General features: G+C 40.3%; 1 protein-coding gene across 2 annotated transcripts in view; it reads right to left on the reverse strand.

Moving 5' to 3' along the window:
• Positions 1–2,897: 2,897 nt before the first annotated feature.
• LOC144696660 (ADP-ribosylation factor GTPase-activating protein 3-like) overlaps positions 2,898–22,808 on the reverse strand; it is a 93,579-nt gene continuing 73,668 nt past the window's right edge. For both annotated transcript variants that reach the window (XM_078568219.1, XM_078568217.1), the window contains 5 exons: positions 14,068–14,199; positions 13,528–13,648; positions 12,291–12,381; positions 8,772–8,893; positions 2,898–4,346 (listed from right to left, as the gene is read on the reverse strand). In XM_078568219.1, coding sequence (XP_078424345.1) covers positions 4,329–4,346; positions 8,772–8,893; positions 12,291–12,381; positions 13,528–13,648; positions 14,068–14,199 — 484 coding nt within the window. In that variant the 3' untranslated portion in view covers positions 2,898–4,328. The remainder of the gene's footprint in view (positions 4,347–8,771; positions 8,894–12,290; positions 12,382–13,527; positions 13,649–14,067; positions 14,200–22,808) is intronic.

Consider the following 22,808-nt stretch of genomic DNA (forward strand, 5'->3'; position numbering starts at 1 on the left):
CACTCAGTTGTATCAAACTATTAGAAAGTCAATAAAGAATGAAAGCGGACAGACAACCCAACATCAACCTAGGCACTGGAAATGAATATAACACAACCCTGTCAATCGTGTAAAAGGGGCTTCAATGTCCAGAGGACAGCTAGGCAAAGCATCAGGCACACAGAATTTTCAACTCAGGCTCCTTCCAGACTACTGCAGAGGACATCATCTGTATCTTCCAAACTGCAGTGTACAGTTGTATCAATCAGGTCACCAAAGTGCTACTTGCTAGAACAACCAGTACCTTATGTGCTCAATAGACAACAGAGCCACAAAGTGATCACTCAGGCACTTGCTTCAAATCCGTGGAAATGCATATCTCAAGAGCAGAGAAGCAATAGGACGGATTTCTTAGACCCCTAGACTTCTCCCAGTGTATCTTCAGGCCAACTTCCTACAATGCCTGTGTTTTGACACTTCTATTCCCTCCATCAGTTATCCTGGCTACTTTCCTGAAATAAATATGCCCATTTAATGCTGGATGGCACGGATTTCTGTGGGAACTGTTAGAACATGCAATGTTAGTTTGTTTGAAAATTTGATTCTCCATGGCATCACTTCAGTATTAGTAAAATTCTGAATTATATGCAAACTGCTGTATCATCCTTGCCTACTTAAGGGTCACTTTAATGATAGAAGATGATGGCAGAATCATTACATTAGAGTAGAAACTTCATTATATTGATTCTAATTTCAATGCAAACTGGAGCAATTATGTAAATGTTGATGAAATAAATATAGGTGAGGGAATGTGGTTGACAAATCCAGCTTATCTTTCTATTCTAAACTCTTTTATTCTTAATTCTATGTCTATTTTGCTCATACCAAACTTCTTTCCCATTATTCTGCCGCTGTATTACAACTGAACAGTACTCAGATTTAAGCTTACCTATTTCCCCTTTCTATCTTGTACCTAATCTTGCAGTGCAGTGACACTGCAAATGTAGAGTCCCCGTCGTGGCGGGGGCAGGGTCATAAAATGGAGCGAGCCATTCAAACGTTCATTGACTTCGGCGGGACCATAAGACTTCAGCGGATCTGGCAGACAACTGCTTTAGCAGTTGTTCACCTATCAGCAGATATGGCTGAACCATGACAAATATTATTAGCCTCACTCGCCTCTGCCAATACTGCTCATTGATCTCCAGGATGTACCTGGAATGTAGATAACTCACAGCACTTTACTCCTTTAAAAAAAACTCTTGTCCTTTCAAAGGCTCTGAAGTGCTTTGCAACATAAACTCATGAAAGACACTATATAAATGCAAGTTTTTCTAACCTCTCCAATATAAAGATCATCCACTTCAACCTTCATAAAATTGCCCTGCCTCAGCTGCTGAAACTCTCATCCATCTTTTTCTCATGACCAAATGCAACTATCCCAAATGCACTCAAGGCTTGCCTATCCTGTACACTGCATAATTTTCAGATGATCCAAAACTCTGGTGCCCATGCTCTCTCTCAAACTCCCACTTGTCCATCACCTCTGTGCTCAGTAACCTCTACAGGCTGAGTCATCCAACATGTAAAATTTAAATTCTCATCCTTGCGTTTAAAAGATCATCATGGCCTCACTCCTCCTTATCTAAGTTTCTCCAGCTCCATAATTCTTGCAAAACTCAGGCATCCTCCAGTCCTTTCTCCTTCACTATTTACGGCTGTGTTATGTGCTCCAGAATTCCCATCTTTTTGTCTCAACTCCCTTCGCTACTTCAAGTTTCTCCTAAGCATTCACCTATTTAGCAAGTCTTTGGTCATAGCTCCTAATAGCTCCTTCATTAGCTTCCCATCCATTTTTGTCCGATAGGTTTCTATGAAGTACTTTGCGACATTTTTCAATGTCAAAGGCACGATATAAATATAGATTGTTGCTGAATTGAGCAGCATTGTGATGTCGGGGCAGGCAGGTAGGAAAAATACAACCTAATAACAGAACAAGGTTCTAAAGGCATTGTCATGTAAGTGAATACTTTAGTAATGCACACAAATTAAAATCATTTAATCTTCTGGGGACCTCAAAATTTTCTGCTCATCCTTAATGTCATTGGGGAAAAAGGAAAATTCCCAATTATGACCAGTAATTTTTTCATTCTAAATGCACCCTCAAGGAAAAAGGTCTGGAACAAGGGAACACCTGGACCAAAAAATGACAAATTTTCTTGTTTGAAGTGCACCACCAGCCATGTTATAATGGTTAATTTTAAAAGTTTCAGCAATTTGCTGAGACACCTTAAGTTAGAATTGGTAAATATATATTTCCTGGAGATGTATTTCCCCTTCTAAACATCCTGAATCAGATTTTCCTTCTTAATATAGTTTTCTATCTTATAAGCCTCCACATTTTATGATCTGAAATAAAAACAAAGTAAACAAATGACAGACCTTTTGAGTATCAATTATAGCAGAATTACAAGAATGAAGTACAACTACAAATAAGCTAGAACATTGGGGTGGCATGTTGGGGTTCAGAGGTGTTGTGAGACTCTTGTCATCCTTACATTACAGAGAAATGTATCCACAAGTCTCAATGTTCAACTTCTGGTGGAGTCATAAATCAGTAAACTGAAGAGTCATACGGACTCGAAACGTTAACTGTATTCCTCTTCGCAGATGCTGTCAGACCTGCTGAGTTTTTCCAGCTATTTTTGTTTTTGTTTCAGATTTCCAGCATTCGCAGCATTTTGCTTTTATCGGTAAACTCCAGTCACTCTTCCCCACAGTGATCAAAAAGTTCACCTCAGGGTCAATAAATGCATAATTTTCTACAGTTTTAAAACATCATTGAATACAACATCAGGAAATGCTGCATGTTAGATTCCAGAGATATGTAAAGGAAGAATCAAGTCTGGACTAGAAGATAAGGACGAACAAAATACTTTATTCTTCAGTTGATAGTCCAGAATCAGCACGATTCTGACCTCAATGCTATGATGCAACTGTTGATCTGCAGATAATAACATTTTATTGGCAAAAAGGCTACTTCTTAATGTTTTGATTCCTCCCCCAGCCCCCGATTACAGCCTTCTAACTAAAGTTAATATTTTTAACAATTTTGTTTTAACAATGGAAAACGTTTTCTCCCTTATTTTCGACAAGCAATATCCTGTTTTATAAAGTCAGCATTTTGTAACGTATCTATCGTACTGTTCAAAGATCTGGGCTCTAATCTTTGATGACGTATGCTACCTCCCCAAACAATGGACTTTAGTATAATACATATACAAGAGTCAATTTGTTGAAATCTTACCATAATCATTCATTTATTGCTTACGTTTCCTACTTAGCTCAATTTCAGCATTGACCCACTTCTGTGAAGCAAATGTGTCTTTTTTTTATTAGAAATACATATGTTTACATATCCCAGTCCAGCTTTTTGCCGCCAGAAAGTGCGCAATTTAAACATAATGATTCAAAAATTAAGATTCATTACAATATACAGCTACTGAATATTACCATTTACATTTATTTACTTGGTCCCATGAGTAGAAATAATTGGTTTCCAAAAAGCACACCTTACAGGTTTCTGCTATAAACAGAAATGATTGATGATCACCTTCCAACTGCCTGTAATTCCCAATATGGTACCTTGCAAACTTCATATTGTTTAATATCCATATTTCAATTTCCTACAGACTATATACTTCTAAATGTTAAGTGTTTTGGCATATAATCATCTGTTCAAAGTACCAATAAACAGTTCTATCTTACAATTGTTTAAGACCCAAAACGGTGATCTGTTCCAGTAAACAAACAATCCATATAATAAACTGCACACTCACCATTAAGAGTTCAGTGTAGTGTTTTAATTATACAAACACTGTTTCATTAAACAGGAAACAAAACCCAATTTATAAGAGCACTTCTTTAAAGCTGCGGATTTACCCATATTGTAATGTATATCTGTATAGCATTTTTAAAAAATTGAATATTGCACCCTTTTCCCAAACTAACTAAAGTTCTAGATATTTAATACCTTTCTGCCTGGTTTAAACGAGAATAAAAATCGCACTCTAAATGACTGAAAAATAATTTCCTTCTCCTAGATGAGTTTTTTCCCTCGTTATTTAAAGCACAGTATTACCTGAGACAGACTGACACTGGGAAAACTCAAGTAGGAACGCAGATAGATGTCAGCGGATGCAATTCAAGCACCGCACTGTGGCAAAAGACTTTCATCTTAACTGAACAATCCTTCAAAATATTTTGGTAATCAATGATGAGTCAGGCACCCAAATGTAAATCACTTCTGAAAGGTTTCACATTCATTTCGTTATAATGTTTGTATCCAGTTAGGAGCCATATCGATCCTGCAAAAGACAAGTAAATGGTCTGTTGAAGAGAGGGGTTTCTGTAACCATTATAAATTTATTGCTATCAAATATTAGAATATTTAGAAAGTTATTTCTCATGCCAAAATAGCTAGCTATGCGAAAGAATCTGTGGACAAGACACAACTTTAGCACCCAATTTCTCCCTACCATGACAGCTTGAATCCAAAATAGATTTCTCAAACTGAATGGATAAAGTGGTGATGCAGAGATCAAAGTTCACAGGAGCTAGATTTCCTGTTTTACCAAAACATCAACCGAGTAACATAACTGAACCAAAACAGAATTACCTGGAAAAACTCAGCAGGTCTGGCAGCATCGGCGGAGAAGAAAAGAGTTGACGTTTCGAGTCCTCATGACCCTTCAGCAGAACTGAGTTCTGAGTAAAGTTAGGAGAGGGGTGAAATATAAAGCTGGTTGGTGGTGGTTGTAGGGACAAGCAAGCAGTGATAGGAGCAGATAATCAAAAGATGTCACAGACAAAGGAACAAAGACGTGTAAAAGGTGGTGATATTATCTAAGATAATGTGCTAATTAAGAAAGACTGACAGGGCATTACAGTTATAGATTTAAAAATAATGGAAATAGGTGGGAAAAGAAAAATATATACAAATCATTGCAAAAAACAAAAAGCGAGGGGGAAGAAACGGAAAGGGGGTGGGGATGGGGGAGGGAGTTCAAGATCTAAAGTTGTTGAATTCAATATTCAGTCCGGAAGGCTGTAAAGTGCCTAGTCGGAAGATGAGGTGCTGTTCCTCCAGTTTGCGTTGGGCTTCACTGGAACAATGCAGCAAGCCAATGACAGACATGTGGGCAAGAGAGCAGGGTGGAGTGTTAAAATGGCAAGCGACAGGGAGGTTTGGGTCTTTCTTGCGGACAGACCGCAGGTGTTCTGCAAAGCGGTCGCCCAGTTTGCGTTTGGTCTCTCCAATGTAGAGGAGACCGCATTGGGAGCAACGAATGCAGTAGACTAAGTTAGGGGAAATGCAAGTGAAATGCTGCTTCACTTGAAAGGAGTGTTTGGGCCCTTGGACGGTGAGGAGAGAGGAAGTGAAGGGGCAGGTGTTGCATCTTCTGTGTGGGCATGGGGAGGTGCCATAGGTGGGGGTTGAGGAGTAGGGAGTGATGGAGGAGTGGACCAGGGTGTCCTGGAGGGAACAATCTACTATATGCTTTGATATACAGTATAAACAAAAAAAAAGCCATGGTAGGTTTTGCAGCACTAACAACAGCAATATTGTCAGCATTCACCCTCACTCTGTGAAACTGACAACATCTGGTGTCTGCACATACACAGTTAAATGTAGAAATCCAAACGCTGTTGCCAATGATTCCCTGCTCCTTCATGGGGTGTGCTGTTGAAGTCCTTGCAGATGGAAATTAACTAGAAATCACTGATTTTACATGAGCTCCCACTTTTTAATGCCATTATTCTCACTGTTAGGACCTTTGAAAAAGTCAAGCCTTGCTGAATGAGGTCTAACTGTGTTTGCAATGCCATACTAAGTCATAATCAATGTTCTTTCCACGACTGCATTGCCTCCAGCTTCAAAGTCACATCAGGAAAAAATAGATAAAAGATATAGCTGAGGGCATTATATCTGAATCCATGAAGCATTCGCAACAAAATAGATGAAATAAGAGCTTAGTTGCGCATTGACTATGGTTGGGAATCATATATTCCAGGTTACGTGACTTATAGAAGAGAGGAGCAAAATGAAAAAGGACTCGGGGAGTAGTCGAGATAACATAGGATGGGATAAAATACAGTAGAGAGAAAGGATCCTTGCATAGAAAATCAAGATGTAGAATCAGTTTGAGTGCAGCTAAGAAACAACAAGGGATAGAAAACGTGGGTGGGAGTAGCTGCATTGTCAACCAGAGTATAAATCAGGAAATTAGAGGTGCATGTAACAAAGTAATCTTTAATTTTTATATGGAGAAATCTGCAGTGACAATGTAAGGGACAAGTTCATGGAATGTATAAACAATGGTTTTCAAAATCAGTATGTCAAGGAACCAACAAGGGAACAGTTTATTTTAGATCTAGCTTTGGGCAATGAGAAAGGGCTCATTAATAATCATGCAGTAAAGGAGCCTCTAGGGAATAATGATTTAGTGAAGTCTAAAACTAGGGTCAGCAATCTGAATAAAGCAAACTAGTTGGTTAAGGTAAATTGGAAACTACATTAAAAGATGTGATGGTATATAACAATGACAGACATTTAAAGAATTAATTCATAATTTGCAATAAATGTACATTCCCTAAAAGAATAAACCCCACCCCCCCTTGGAAAACTGGGCAAACATAGCTCACAAGCGAATTTAATTATAGTATAAGATTAAAGGAAGAGGCTTATAATGTTGCTAAAAATAGTAAACCTGAGGAATAGGAGGATTTTAGAATACAGCAAAGGATGACCAAGAAACTAATAAAGAAACAGAATACATGAGCGGGCTAGCAAGAAATATAAGAACAGATTGCAAAAGTTACCATAGGTATGCAAGGAGGAGGAGATTTATGAACGTAGACATGGGTCCTTTACATGCAGAGACAGAATAAATTATATTGGGGAATAAGGAAATGGCAGAGGTATTGCACAAATGCTTTGTATTATCTTCACAGTAGACTCAAAAACATTCTGGAAATAGTGGGAAATTAAAGGTCTAGTAGAAGTGAGGAACTTGGGGATATTATTAATTTCTTTAGACTTCTTCACTCAAAGGGTTGCAAACCATTGGAATTTTCTAACCCAGAGGATTGTGGATGCTCATTCACTAAATATTCAAGACAGAGATCGATAAATCTTTTGGATACTAAGGGAATTATGGGATTCAGAGATAGTGTGGGAAGGTAGAGTTGAGGCAGAATATCATCCATGGCTATACTGAATGGCAGAGGAGGTCCGAAAGCCAAATTGTGTACTCCTAGTACCCTTTTGTCTTATGTTCTTAGAGTTACTTTGAAACAAACTCTCTGGCCCTGAAAAACTAATTTTATATTTATGGAATGTCAAATTTCTCCATTTCATACTAAAAAATTCCATAGATTTTTATAGTAATTTTTTAAAAAGTTTATAATGTTCAACTTCTATCTTGAACCCATGTGTATGTCCCAATCTTTATTTCGCTTTCTGTAAAGTTATAACAAATGAATAATAAAACCAGCTTGTTATTTCTTGGCTTGCTGTCTGTGAGAATTCTTCAATGTGATTAGCTGCTAAGCCAGCTTGATGACATCACTATTCCTGGACACTAGAGATTCCTATAGTTGGAGCCAGAATGAAATCAACATTGCAAAAACAAAACTAAATTTAAAATGAAACAAGATTAGATTTTTGTGGGCAGTTTTCTTCAAGGTCAGTGACATGTGCTGTGACTTTCCTGCTGACCTCAAAGTCTGGGCCACTGAATTTATATCCCACTCAGGCTGCTGGCCATGATAGTCTTACATGGAAGATTTGCTAACCTCAAAAGTCCACCTATGTGTAACTGAGAAACAGCATGTGGAGCTTGAAAGACAAATTGTACGTTCACCAGTGCCTCAAGATGTTCTGGTCATCATTGTAAAATTTACAGGAATCGTTATTTTACAAGTTATTCAAACACCTGGATAAGACTTTTAGACTTAGAGGCTCAACCATTTCCAGAAAGGGAGTGGAAAAAAGTTGGAGAAAGAGACAGAGATTGCAATTGTGTTCTAATGTGCATCAAATTATGGACATTTTGTCGTCATAGTAAACCCATGACACAACTAATTATGTTCAAACCACCCAAATTAATTTTACCCTTACCATTCACTAGTACAGATGAATAATAACACAGGTAAGATGATATGCTAAACTACAGGTTCACCGAGTCTCTCCACCATTTTTACTTTAAAGGTAATTTTAAATGTATAGCATTTCATTCAATATAATTCTTCAGCAAAATTAGTTCTCACTTTAGAGACTTAACTGAACATTTTTACAAACTCTGATATTACAAAGGAGGATTAAAAATGTTGTTCACTTTCAGTGATCGATGTTAAAGTTTGAATCATTTTGATTAAAAAATAAACCTTGATTAATACTGGTAGATCTCTTGATGACATGGGGTCTGCTTAACCTGACCTATCCCTTTGAGCACTTCCTGTTGAAGTGTGGGTATTTGTAACTGCTTGTATTTGCAGCTGAACTCATGTTGCTTGTAAACCTAAAACTCCAGAACAATGGTCTTCTGATTGAGATGTAATTGTAATGACGTACAACATTTTGTATGATGGATACATGCCTAATGCAAAACTTATCTATCTATATATACATACATACACACACATATATACATATATAAATGCGGTTTGGTCACAAGAATTTATATGATAAAAGGCACCAAAAGATTATTTGTTATATAAATTATACCAACCTGAATGGAAGTCATCACTCCATTGGCCAAAACAGATAGCTTCCCGGCCACAGATCTAACACCTTGCTTAAACTGTGCCATGTCAGGAGCTGATGGCAACACGTTGGTCAGAGACACGTTTGCTTAAGAGAACAAATCAAATCATGAACATACAATTTTGATCAGCTTTATAAATCACTTCTAAGCAAAATGCAACCCATTATAAAAGAAATTGAGGAAAATAAAACTGAACACAAAAAACACGAATTTCTTGGTCCGATCCTCAGTGTGCTTATTATGAATTTGTATAACTGGAAGTACACATGAAAGTCAAACTTTTCTTTGAAAAAAATCAGATTCAAATGTTAGCAATGCTAAGTTCAAAGCCAGTTTAATCCAGCAAGATATGAACATTATATCAAGTGCTATTCTCAGGATGATTCCTTAGCTGAAAATCTCCTCTTGTTCGTGTTCTCTGTGCCAGCTAGAGCCCAGGACAGTTTGGTGGTCTCTAACTATGCCACCAAAAGAACACAATAGTAATGTGGGAATTACATTTCATAGCTTATGTTTTTCCAATTAAAAGGACTTAAGAATTATATTCACAAATATTGTTATATGCAGTGATTAAGATGGAATTTTTATTGGGGGTTTTTAGTATCCCTCAAGTCTCTTGCAGTCATTCACACTTCCTGTGCAGAATTAGCATTGGCTGTGAGCTGCAAACCGAATGTGGCAACCAGAGGAAAAAATTAATGAACAAATTAAAATAATGCAGAGGAACATTACTTTTAAGTTGCTGTTTTTATTATAGAATTGCATCAAAAGAAACCAGGGTGACATTCAAGCCAAAGGGTTGTGACACTAAATCAAAAGAAAACACTAGGAAAAACTTTAGCTTTTCAACTTTGAATGAAAACAACTAAGAAGGGGTCTCTTGCAAGCATACAATAGTACATCAAACAGTAAAAAGTAAACCCAGAACATTAAAGTTGTGATAGTAATATGGGAAGGATCAGGTTTAAAGGAAAAAGAAAATTTAAGACACGATGATAGGAAATTCTTCATGCAAAGGGATCAACATTCGGAATGCATTTCCAGGAAAGGTAGTGAATGCAAAATTCTTAGACTCACATAAGGAACACTTAAGTGTTGTGATGTGGATATGTGGCGTAGATATGTGAAGAATAATCAAATATGTCTTCCTCAAATGTGTCACTCTCCTGTGATCGTGAAGCATCATGAGAATTAATGCTATGGAATCTGCCTCATTTACATTATAGGGTGGATCTGATTGACAAACCATTCATATACAAGCTTGCACCATTTATCAAGTCCTGAAGTGTGACTATTTATGGCCACTGGAGCTTCAAACATAAAGAGAAAGAGAACCCTTGTTTCTTAAAAAAGTAGTATTTTGAAATCCCTTAACTGCAAATGGCAGATTCTACTCCCTATGTTGGTATCTGTAGACTTTGCCATTGTGGGATTTTCTTACTAGGATCAGGAGTAGGCCATTCAGTTGCTCGAGATTGCTCCGCCATTCAATTAGATCATGGCTAATCTGCACCCCAAATCCCTTTATCCATCTTTGAACCACATCCTTTCTGAATAAAAAAATCTGTTGAACTAAGTTTTGAAAATTTTAGTTGATCCAGCATTCACAGCCTTTTGGGACAGCTAGATTTCCACTGCACTTTGTAAAAGCGTTTCAAAAATAGCTTCTTTATATCTACCCTATTGAATCCTTTTCTCATTTAAAAAAACTCAATTAGCAAGCTCAAGGGAATACAAGCACAGTTTATGCAGCTTGTCCTTAATAATGGAATTCTTGAAGCCTGTATAATTTTGGTGGATTTGTAATGTTCCCACTCTAACTACAATATATCCATTCTGATGAAGGTCATTGACCTGAAATGTTAACTCAGTTTCTCTTTCCAAAGATGCTGCCTGACCTGCTGAGCATTTTCTGTTTTTATTTTGCTTTTGTACAATAAATGCATTTTAGGATGCAATGCCCAAACCGAATTCAGTACTCCAGATGTGTGACCAAAGTTCTTGTACAACTGAGACAACAATTCTTTCCCTTTGTATAACAGTCAACTTTTAATTAGCCTTTCTGGTCACCTTTTGTACCTGTTTATTTAGAATTGTTCATTATTTTATGGGGATACCAGATTATAAATGCTAATTTTACTGCTACATTTTTCAGTTGGGAGATACGTTCAAGATGGTGACTCAAACTAATTAATTGCTGGACCAACTGAATTATTATTTCTTGCTCCTTGGCAGTTTTCAAAAGGAAAATCAAGAAATTGGTACATTTGGTTTTTTTCAGCTTATTCTATTCTATTTGTACACAGTAACTGAATTGAATATTTTAGATTAATTGACATTTAAACAACTGGATATTTGTTTGGTGATTTAATAAATGAGGCCTCTTTTGTTAGCCAATCAGTAATTTTTGCAACATCCATATATGATTTTCTTAAAAATTGTGCTGCCAAATTGTGGTGGAAGTCATGCAAGAAAGTGCAAAGCTTAGATAGATTTGTGGAACTCCTCTGGTGTTATAGTAAATTGGTTGATATGCTGCTTTATAATGGACAAAGTGTTGTAAAAATAATGATTTGTGTGGTTGTAGCAAGTGCTGTTAAGTGGGCTGCAGTGAGGTGTAGCATGTAATGGCAATGTAGTGCGAGTTCTTGTATTCAATCTGTTTGTGACTGCCAGAGACACAAAAACAATTTTTTGTGGACTTGGAGTCTTTGTTGGGCAGCATGTTTCTCTATTGTGGCCCTGCAACGCGGGGGTGCTCTAGAACGTGGATGTAGTTATGCTGGGACGTTTACATCAAATCTAGTGACAATAATAGTGTAAGTAGTTATAATGTAAATATATTGGTACATGAGCCAGTCAATTGCAAGAAATTTGCTTAGACTTTACACCTTATCAGGACATGAAATATGACTGAAGTAGTGTCACAGGAATCTGTGATCACACATACCACCTTCATATTACTACTAGCATGTCTCCCATCTTGTTGCTTCACAGTAAACAAATGGCGTGCATGTAACTCTGCTGCAAAAAAGTTAGCAAGAAGAAATTTGCCCAGAATTGAGAGATGTATGATTTGAAACAGTAAACGTGGGCACATGTAACATTTTTAATATAATGATGTTAAGACAGATAGATATGTCATTCCTTTAGTTTAAGGAGTGTCTGAAGTTGAGAGAAGCAGCAGCAATTCGGGAACTAGATGGAAGAAAATAGAAGTGTTAGTTATCAGGGACACGGAGGCAGCACATCAGGATCTCTGGTTATGAGCTGAAAAGCCATTTCCCAGCATTCTGGATCACTTTAACCACTGGTTTACAAAAAAATAAAGTGAAACTAAACAAACTTTTCATAAGAGGAGAGGAGGTCTGTAGCAGGAGAGATAGAAAATAATCACAACACATACTGTGCTCAGTTTACATGCGTACTCTGTTTTTTAAGAGGTAGTTTCTCTCTAATATTCATACATTGCTGGCCTCTTACCTGATGCTTGTTTCTTTTCACTCTCAAATAGATCAGTGGAGCTGATAGATGAACTTCCTGCAAATCGCTCCAGTCGAGTTTTGGCTTCATACTGTAGATAAAGCATCCCAAAATTTAAAAAAGGATGTTTTTGGGGCATTGAACACAATTAATTGTTAAAAAAGGGTTTAATACCTACCAGTTCTGGCCTTAAAATTGAATTGTAAAATTACAGATTATTTTGTAAATACATAATCCTAATCAAAATCTTGTGAAATATGTTATTTATTAAAATAATCGCCGTTTCTCCAAAGAAAGTCTTCTAGACAGAGTAGTATAAGAGTTTGTTTGCAACAATAAACTAACTATAAATAAAAGGTTAGGTATACACAACCCCCAACCTTGGAACGAAGACTAATGAGGGGATGGATCCACTACATAAATATTTGACAGTTTTAGTGTCAAGTATTTTCAGCACAAGACATCTGACTAGACACAAATATAAGCTCTTTTAATAAACTAGCCAAAACCTCAACCTCTGAAGAATATCTCAACTTGCTACATCAGTTCTCCTTATGGTTTCTGAGTGAGATTGACAAATTCAGTGCCAGTGAATAATGAATCAAGTGCAGTTTTTCACTATGGGGCCACACTATGAGCTCAGGCTGTTGCAGCTCATTTTCCTCAGCAGCTTTGCATATGGCACAGAGAAAATCCCAGGCTCTTCATACGAAAGGTAATGACTGTGACAATGAATTTCCAAAGATGGTGTAATTTTCTTCTCATAAGACAAATGAGAACCTATGTGGCTATACATTTACATATATATTACACATCTTGTAAATAATTGGCAAGCACAGTTTTGTTTATTAATGTTTCTACAAGCACCAATAACAATCCTCATTCGAGGTAGAGCAACCAATCACGTATTCTATTTGGTGCTAAGGTGCACCTGAAAGCTCCAGCATTTCAACAAGAATGGCTTGTATGTATACTCACTAATTGTTCATGCCAGTATATTTCCTAAAACAGTACCATGCACAGTTCACAACAGGCCTTACAACTCAATTTCATTTCTGAGAAAGTAGTTAATATTTGTTCTGCACTGCTGAAATCTGTTTTGGCAGAGCATGCATTCAGCAGAGAAATGTTACATTTTCATACTGCCGGTATTAAAGGCTGCATGCATCTGAACAGAGAGTACCCAGTTAATTCAACACACTGATCACATATATTCAGAAAATGGTGAAACACCCACCTCTGCAGAATCCTGTTTTCCGAAATACATATCTGAAGAAATGGCTTTGACATTGCCAAATTTTCTCTGTGCATCCTCAGAGACCACTACATAATCTAATTCTGGTTTACGACGTGCAGGCCTGGAAAGTTAACACCAACATTAAAACTAGTATCAATCTCATTACAGTTGCTTTTGTGCAAGTGTTTCTAGAGTTCACTTTAGCATTGAAAATGGAATGTGCATGAACTAAAATGGATTGTGTGGGGGATGGAGTGGAGAGGTGCTGAAGTTGGAAGGGGGAAGCAGAATTACAATCAAACTTTAAAGTAGCAAATAATTTACTAGCAAATGTGTTGGTCAAAATAACACAAATGTAATAAATGTAGAGGCTAAAACAAGAGTTAAAATTTAAGCCACGGCTAACATACATTTGGGTGCTAATCTTAATTTTTGCTTTACTTAAATACGTTTAAGTATTTATTTCATCTATTGAAAGCAAGCAGTTATATTCAGCAATGAGGCATAACAACAAATTGGATATTTTCATAGAAGTCATACCCATCATTTAATGATATCTTTGAAGTAAATATGTCCTTCTCTCTACTGCTGCTTTCCGTTTTCCAAAAGGAATCACTATTATCATTCCATTTTGAAAATGTACCTCCCATATCCAGTGGATCATCAAAATACCTAAAGAGTTGGAGAAGGAGGAAATAGGAGAAAGTTATAATCTCTCAAGGTATTAAATCTTCCATTGTAGACTTGAACAGAATGGGTTTTGGATGCATTAACAGATATTTCTGTTTGTGCCACCCCTATCCAACCCCCAATTATTCCTCCATGTCTGAATTTAATGTAGTCACCATCAGCAACTGCTGTAAATTAAAGACAGTCAACAAAATGACAACAAACTATCACTTTTCAAAAAATGCACTAAGGTACAAATGAAGCTAAATTTAAGAAACAGTGCCTAGCTGAAAGGTAACGTTTGTTTGCCCAGAGATTGAGTAAATTAATAATTGAAAACATATTAAACTAAGCCCACATCAATGCCAGTAATTATCAGGATTCAATATGTATAAAAGCTATGCCCTGAATTTTCTGATATGGGGAGCAGCAACTTAGTCAACTTAAACCTTTGACATGCAAGGACCCTGAGGAAGCCCCGACAAGCACATGTACATGAGAAGTTTAAACTTCTGATTGCCAATTTTGCCCTGCCCAGACGGCTGCACGATTCCCTATGAGACTGGAGCGAGTTGCCATTTCCACGCAGATTTGGGCTGTTTGCCCTATACTTACTTAAGAGCTTTTACTAGCGGGTGTAAAGCCTGCTCAGGAACGCAGCTCTCAGTAAATCAGCTGGAGCGTCAAAGCACTCCAGCACAATTGCAACTCCAACACAAGTCGGCACCCCCTCCTTATAGAGTTCAATAACCCCAAGATAACTCAATGCCTCTATCCCAAAACAGCTCAGCACCCCCCGACAATCCATACCCCAACCCCCCACCCAACTATGCTCATCCCCACCTACCAACAATACTCATCTTACTCCAAGTATGTTGCCTCCCTGGTGCCAGGGTCAAGGGTGTCACAGAGCGGCTGCAGGACATTCTTTTGGGGGAAGGGTGAACAGCCAGAGGTCGTGGGCCAAATTGGAACCGATGACATTGGTAGGAAAAGGGATGAGGCCCTGAAGGCAGGTTTTAGGGAGTTAGGAAGGGAATTAAAAAGCAGGACTTCAAGAGTAGTAATCTCAGGATTACTCCCAGTGCCATGTGCTAGTAAACATAAGAATAGATAGATTGAGCAGTTCAACACGTGGCTGGAGAAATGGAGTAGGAGGGAGAGCTTTAGATTTCTGAGGCATTGGGATCAATTCTGGCCTGTAACAGAAGGGCGGGTTATACCTTAACAAGACTGGGACTAGTGTCCTTGCGGGGAGGCTTGCTAGTGCTGCTGGGGGGTGATGGCAGCGGGATGGGAGCCTGGGGTGAAATTCAGAGTGCAGAGGAGAAAAACTGGCAGTGGGAAGTGGAGAAGTGTCAAATGATAACGAGGATATATTGGAGGGTAGTATCATGGTAGACAGAATAGTTGGAGAGTTTGATAGAATTAGAGAAAGCAACAGTAAGTTGGGGTCAGAATAAGCAGGATAGTGAAAAAAATAAAGCTTAAATCAGGACTAGTGTGCACATATGTGAATGCACAGAGTGTGGTTAATAAGATTGGTGAACTGCAGGCACAGGTTGACAAATGGAATTATGATATTATTGCTGTAACAGAGACCTGGCTCAAAGAAGGGCAGGAGTGGATGTTAAATATTCCTGGGTACATGATGTTTAGGAGAGAAAGGAAAGGCGGTGGTGGGGGGGGGTGGGGAGAGAAAGAGTGGCAATATTGGTTAAAGATTTAAAGATGGCATTATAAGACTGGAGAGAGAGGATGTTCCAGAGGGGTCAAGAACAGAATCTCTCTGGCTAGAGGTAAGGAATGGGAAAGGCGCAATAACATTGATCAGTATAGTATATAGACCACCAACTAGTGGAAAGGATGTGGAGAAACAAATTTGCAAAGAAATTATGGAGAGGTGCAAGAGTTAAAGCGTAATCATAATGAGGGACTTCAATTATCCAAATGTAGACTGGGATAGGAAATAGTACAAAAGGATAAGAGGGGCAAGAGTTCCTGGAATGTGTTCAAGATAATTTTCTACAGCAGTACATTTCCGGTCCAACGGAAGGACATGCACTTTTGGACCTGCTTCTGGGGAATGAGCTGGCCCAAGTGGATCAAATGTCAATGGGATAGCCTCGATGCGACAATGGCCATTGTATCATACAGTTTAGGTTAATCATGGAAAAGGTCAAGGAACAATCCAGAGCGGGGATTATTAATTGGGGGAAGGGAAAGCCAACTTCAATGGGATGAGAATGCACCTGAGTCAAGTGAGTTGGAATCAAATGTTGGCAGAAAGGACGGTGGCTGAACAATGGGCCACCTTCAAAGAAAAAATATTGCAGGCAATGTCAAGGTACATTCCCTTGAAGGGGAAAGGTAGGACAAATAAATCCAGAGCGCCCTGGATGGCAAGAGAGATAGAGGTAAAGATAAAAAGGAAGAAGTGTGCATATGACAGATGTCAGATAGAAAATACAATGGAGAATCAGATTGAATATAGAAGGATCAGAGGGGAAGTGAATATACTAATAAGGGGTGGAGCTGATGGCGTAGTGGTATTGTCACTGGATGAGTAATCCAGAGACCCAGGGTAATGCTCTGGGGACCCGGGTCAAATCCCGCCACGGCAGATGGTGGCATTTGAATTCAATAAAAATCTGGATGAGCATGAAACCATTGTCGATTGTTGTAAAAAAACAACCCGGTTCACTAATGTCCTTTAGGAAAAGAAATCTGTTGTCCTTACCTGGTCTGGCCTACATGTGACGCCAGACCCATGCAATGTGGTTCACTCTTAAATGTAACAAACAGCTACAAAGACACAAAAAAGGAATGAAACCGGACGGACTACCAGGCATCGACCGAGGCACCAGAAACGAGAACGGCAATCGCAGCACTGTCGACCCTGCAAAGTCCTCCTTACTAACATCTGGGGGCGAGTGCCAAAATTGGGAGAGCTGTCTCACAGACTAGTCAAGCAACAGCCTGACACAGTCATCCTCACAGAATCATACCTTACAGATAACGTCCCAGGCTCCACCAACACCCACTGGCACGACAGACCCAGCAGAGGTGGTATACAGTCCTCATCATTGACTCCGGACCCGTTTAAGTCTTATGGTATCAGGTCAAACATGGGCAAGGAAACCTCCTGCTGATTACCACCTACCGCCCTCCCTCAGCTGATGAATCAGTGCTCTTCCATGTTGAACATCACTTGGAGGAAGCACTGAGGGTGGCAAGAGCGCAGAATGTACCCTGGGTGAAGGGCTTCAATGTCCTATTCACCAAGAATGGCTCGATAGCACCACTACTGACCGAGCCGGCTGAGTCCTAAATGACATAGCTGCTAGACTGGATCTGCAGCAGGTGGTGAGGGAACCAAAAGGGAAAAACATACTTCACCTCATCCTCACCAGACTGCCTGCCGCAGATGCATCTGTTCATGACAGTATCGGTAGGAGTGACCACCGCACAGTCACTGTGGAGATGAAGTTCCGCCTTCACATTGAGGATACCCCCCCATCATGCTCTGTGGCACTATCACCGCACTAAATGGGATAGATTTCGAACAGATCTAGCAACAAGACTGGGCATCCATGAGGCGCTGTGGGCCATCAGCAGCAGAATTGTACTCAAACACAATCTGTAACCTCATGACCTGGCATATTCCCCACTCGACCATTACCATCAAGCCATGGGATCAACCCTGGTTCAAAGAAGAGTGCAGGAGGGCATGCCAGGAGCAGCACCAGACATACCTAAAATGAGGTGTCAACCTGGTGAAGCTACAACACGGGATTACTTGCATGCCAAACAGCATAAGCAGCAAGTGATAGACAGAGCTAAGCGATCCCACAACTAACGGATAAGATCTAAGCTCTGCAGTCCTGCCACATCCAGTCATGAATGGTGATGGACAACTAAACATCTCACTGGAGGAGGAGGCTCCACAAATATCTCCATCCTCAAAGATGGAGGAGCCCAGCACAGTAGTGCAAAAGATAAGGCTGAAGCATCCGCAACAACCTTCAGTCAGAAGTGCCGAGTGGATGATCCATCTCGACCTCCTCCGGAGGTTCCCAGCATCACAGATGCCAGTCTTCAGCTAATTCAATTCACTCCACATGATATCAAGAAATGGCTGAAAGCATTGATACAGCAAAGACTATGGGCCCCGACAATATTCTGGCAAGAGTACTGAAGACTTGTGCTCCAGAACTTGCCACGCCCCTAGCCAAGCTGTTCCAGTACAGCTGCAACACTGACATCTGCCCAGCTATGTGGAAAATTGCCCAGGTACGTCTTGTACACCAAAAGCAGGACAAATCCAACCCGGCCAATTACCGCCCCATCAGTCTACTCTCCATCATCAGTAAAGTAATGGAAGGGGTCACCAACAGTGCTGTCAAGCAGCACTTGCTTAGCAATAACCTGCTCACTGATGCTCAGTTTGGATTCCGCCAGGGTCACTCAGCTCTTGACCTCGTTACAGCCTTGGTTCAAATACGGACAAAAGAGCTGAACTCCCGAGGTGAGGTGAGAGTGACTGCCCTTGACATCAAGGCAACATTTGACCAAATGTGGCATCAAGGAGCCCTAGCAAAACTAGAGTCAATGGAAATCAGGGGGGGAACTCACTGTTGGTTTGAGTCATACCTAGCACAAAGGAAGATGGTTGTGATTGTTGGAGGTCAGTCATCTCAGCTCCAGGACATCACTGCAGGAGTTCCACAGGGTAGTGTCCAAGGCCCAACCATCTTCAGCTGCTTCATCAATGACTTTCCTTCCATCAAAAGGTCAGAAGTGGGGACGTTTGCTGATGATTACACAATGTTCAGCACCATTCACGGCTCCTCAGATACTGAAGCAGTCCATGTCCAAATGCAGCAAGACCTGGACAATATCCAGGCTTGGGCTGACAAGTGGCAAGTAACATTCTCGCCACACAAATTTCAGGCAATGACCATCGCCTCTTAATATTCAATGGCATTACCATCATTGAATCCCCGACCATCAACATCCTTGGGGTTACCATTGATCAGAAACTGAACTGGGCTAGCCATATAAATACTGTGGTCAGAGGCTAGGAATTGTGCGTCGAGTAACTCGCCTCCTGACTCCCCAAAGCTTGTCCACCATCTACAAGACACAAGTCAGGAGTGTGGTGGAATACTCCCCACTTGCCTGGATGAGTGCAGCTCCTACGACACTGAAGAAGCTGGACACCGTCTAGGACAAAGCAGTCCGCTTGATTGGCACCACATCCACACCCTCTACCAGTGACGCACAGTAGCAGTAATGTGTACCATCTACAAGATGCAATGCAGGAATTCACCAAGACTCCTTAGACAGCACCTTCCAAACCCACCTAGAAGGACAAGGGCAGCAGATAGATGGGAACACCACCATCTGGAAGTTCCCTTCTAAGTCACTCACCATCCTGACTTGGAAATATATTGCCGTTCCTTCACGGTCGCTGGGTCAAAATCCTGGAACTCCCTTCCTAACAGCACTGTGCGTGTACCTACACCACATGGACTGCAGCGGTTCAAGAAGGCAGCTCACCACCACCTTCTCAAGGGCAATTAGAGCTGGGCAATAAACGCTGGCCCAGCCAGCAAAGCCCATATCCTGTGAATGAATAAAAAAAACTAATAAGAAAAGCAAGGAGAAAGCATGAAAAGAGGCCGGCAGCAAACATGAAAGGAAACCCCAAGGTCTTCTATAAGCATGTAAATAATAAAAGGGTGGTAAAAGCAATAGTAGGGCCGATTAGGGACAAAAAAAAAGGGGACTTGCATGTGATGACTGGAGAAATAGAAGAGGTGTTGAACGAGTACTTTGCTCTGTCTTTACAAAGGAAGGGGATCCTACCCAGGCCGAGATGGGAGAGCAGGTAACTGGTACACTAGAAGAACTTACAATCAAGGGGAAGGCGGTGTTTCTTAAAATGGATAAGGTACCAGGACCGGATGAGGTTCATCCAAGGGTACTGAGGGAAGCGAGAGTGGAAATTGCAGAGGCGCTAGTGATAGTCTTCCAGTCTCCCTTAGACACAGGGGAGGTGCCAGAGGACTGGAGAATGTGAATGTTACATCCTTGTACAAAAAGGAGTGCAAAGATAAAGCTAGCAACCACAGGCCAGTCAGTTTGATCTCAGTGGTAGGGAAACTTCTGGAAACTATCGTACGGGATAAAATCAATAATCACTTAGACAAGCGCAGGATAATTAAGGAAAGCTAACATGGGCTCAGCAGGGGAAAATTATGTTTAACTAATTTTCTAGAGTTTTTGAGGAGGTAACAGAGAACGTTGATAAAGGAAACGTTGTTGATGTGATGTCTATAGATTTTCAAAAGGCATTTGACACAGTGCCACACAAGACTTGAGAGCAAAATTCTAGGTCATGGAATAAAAGGGAAAGTAGGCACTTGGATAAGAACAAAAACAGAATTACCTGGAAAAACTCAGCAGGTCTGGCAGCATCGGCGGAGAAGAAATCAGTCAACGTTTCGAGCCTTCATGGCCCTTCGGCAGAACTTGGATAAGAAATTGACTGAGTGACAGGAAATAGAGAGTAGTGATAAATAGATATTTTTCAGATTAGAGGAAGGTTTGTAGTGGAGTTCCCCAGGGGTCAGTGTTGGGACCCTTGCTCTTCCTGATATATATTAATGACCTAGACTGTGGTGTGCAGGGCATAATTTCAAAATTTGCAGATGATACAAAGCTTGGAAATGTTGTCAACTGTGATGGGGATAGACTTGAACTTCAAAAGGGCATAGACATGTTGGTGGATTGGGCAAACAAGTGGCAGATGAAGTTCAATGCAGAGAAGTGTGAGGTGATTTGTTTTGGCAGGAAAAATATGGTGAGACAGTGTAAAATAAAGTAAGAGCCTCTGAAGGAGGTGCAGGAACAGAGGGACCTCAGTGTATATGTACATTGGTCATTGAGGATCGCAGGTCATGTTGAGAGAGCAGTTAATAAAGCATATAGTATCTTAGGCTTTATTAATAGGGGCATTGAGTACAAGAGTAAGGAGGTCATGTTGAGCTTGTATAAGACAGTTAGGCCTCATCTGGAGTACCGTGTCCAGTTCTGGGCACCATACTTGAGAAAGGATGTGAAGGCATTGGAGAGAGTACAGAGGACACTCAGACGAATGATTCCTGGGATGAAGAACTGTTGGAGCATAGATTTGAGAGGTTGGGACTGTTTTCTTTGGAGAAAAGGCAGCTGAGAGGAGACTTGATAGAGATATTCAAGATCCTATGGGGTATGGACAGGGTAAATAGTGAGAAACTGCTCCCACTCAAGAGAACATCAAGAACTAGAGGGTAAAGATTCAAAATAATTAGCAAAAGGATGCAGGTAAAAAAATTTTCACCCATAAGGTGGTTGGAGTTTGAAACAAACTTCCTGAAAAGGGTAGCGGAGGCAGGATCGATCGAGGTATTCAAAAGGGAATTGGATTGCTACCTGAAAAAAGAGAATGTGCAAGGTTACGGGGATAAGGAAGGGGAGCAGAACTAAGTAGAGTGCAGATTTGATGGGCCGAATGATGACCTTCTGCGCTGTAAAGACACTGTGATACCCACTTAACAATTCTCACACCACCTCCAAACAATGCTCACCCACATCCCCTGACAATGCTCACCCCCACATCAACAGTACTCACCACCCACTTCAACAATGATCACCCCCGCCCCAACAAGGGGGTATTAAGCAATGTTTGGGGTGAAGATGGAGTTGTGGGGGTGGCATGGGGGGTGGGTGAGGGAGAGCTGTGTGAGCATTCTGAGAGGATATGGGGAGAGTGAATATTGTTGGGTGAGGCAGATGGGGTGCTGAGGGAGGGGCTGAACATTTTCAGCAGGGGGAGGTTGGGCAATGTCAGGGTTTGACAGGGACCTTTAAAAACTCTGCAAGTCAATGAACTGAAGATAAGCCTTAAGGGGTGTGCCTCAAGTTCATTTTTAAAAAGGGGTGTGGCTCCTCTGTAGTTATGCTTCGCTGCCTGGCCTTCCCAACCTGTTTGTCCCTGGAGCTGGGACTGGAAAATCCAAAGGCTCCAGTGCAAAAAGATAAATGGGCAATTAAATCACATTCCCTGTCTCTTTAATCTCCTGCTGCCCTTCAATCTCCTGAGTTATCGCACCCTTTGAATTCTGTCCCCGTGCGCATCCCTGATTTTAAAATCATTCATTAGTGGATGTGGTTTTGGCTGCCTCAGCCTTAAGCTCTGGAATTCCTTCCCTAAGCTCTCTGCCTCTCCACCTCGCTTTCTTCCTTTACCACAATCTTTAAACCCTAAAATGCTGGAAAAACTCAGGTCTGACAGCATCTATGGAGAGAAAGACAGAATTAACGTTTCGAGTTCGTATGACTCTTCATCCTATGGACTTGAAACATTAACCGTCTTTCTCTCCACAGATGCTTTTAGACCTGCTGAGTTTTTGCAGCATTTTCTGTTCTTGTTTCAGATTTCCAGCATCTGCAGTATTTTGCTTTTATCTTTAAAACCTACCTCTTTGACCAAGCTTTTGGTCATCTGTCCTAATATTCCACAACCAATAGGTTAGATCTAGGTTCTGCAGTCCCTGCCACAGAGT

The sequence above is a fragment of the Cetorhinus maximus genome, chromosome 22 (genome assembly GCF_964194155.1).
Source record: "Cetorhinus maximus chromosome 22, sCetMax3.hap1.1, whole genome shotgun sequence".
Lineage (NCBI taxonomy): Eukaryota > Metazoa > Chordata > Chondrichthyes > Lamniformes > Cetorhinidae > Cetorhinus > Cetorhinus maximus.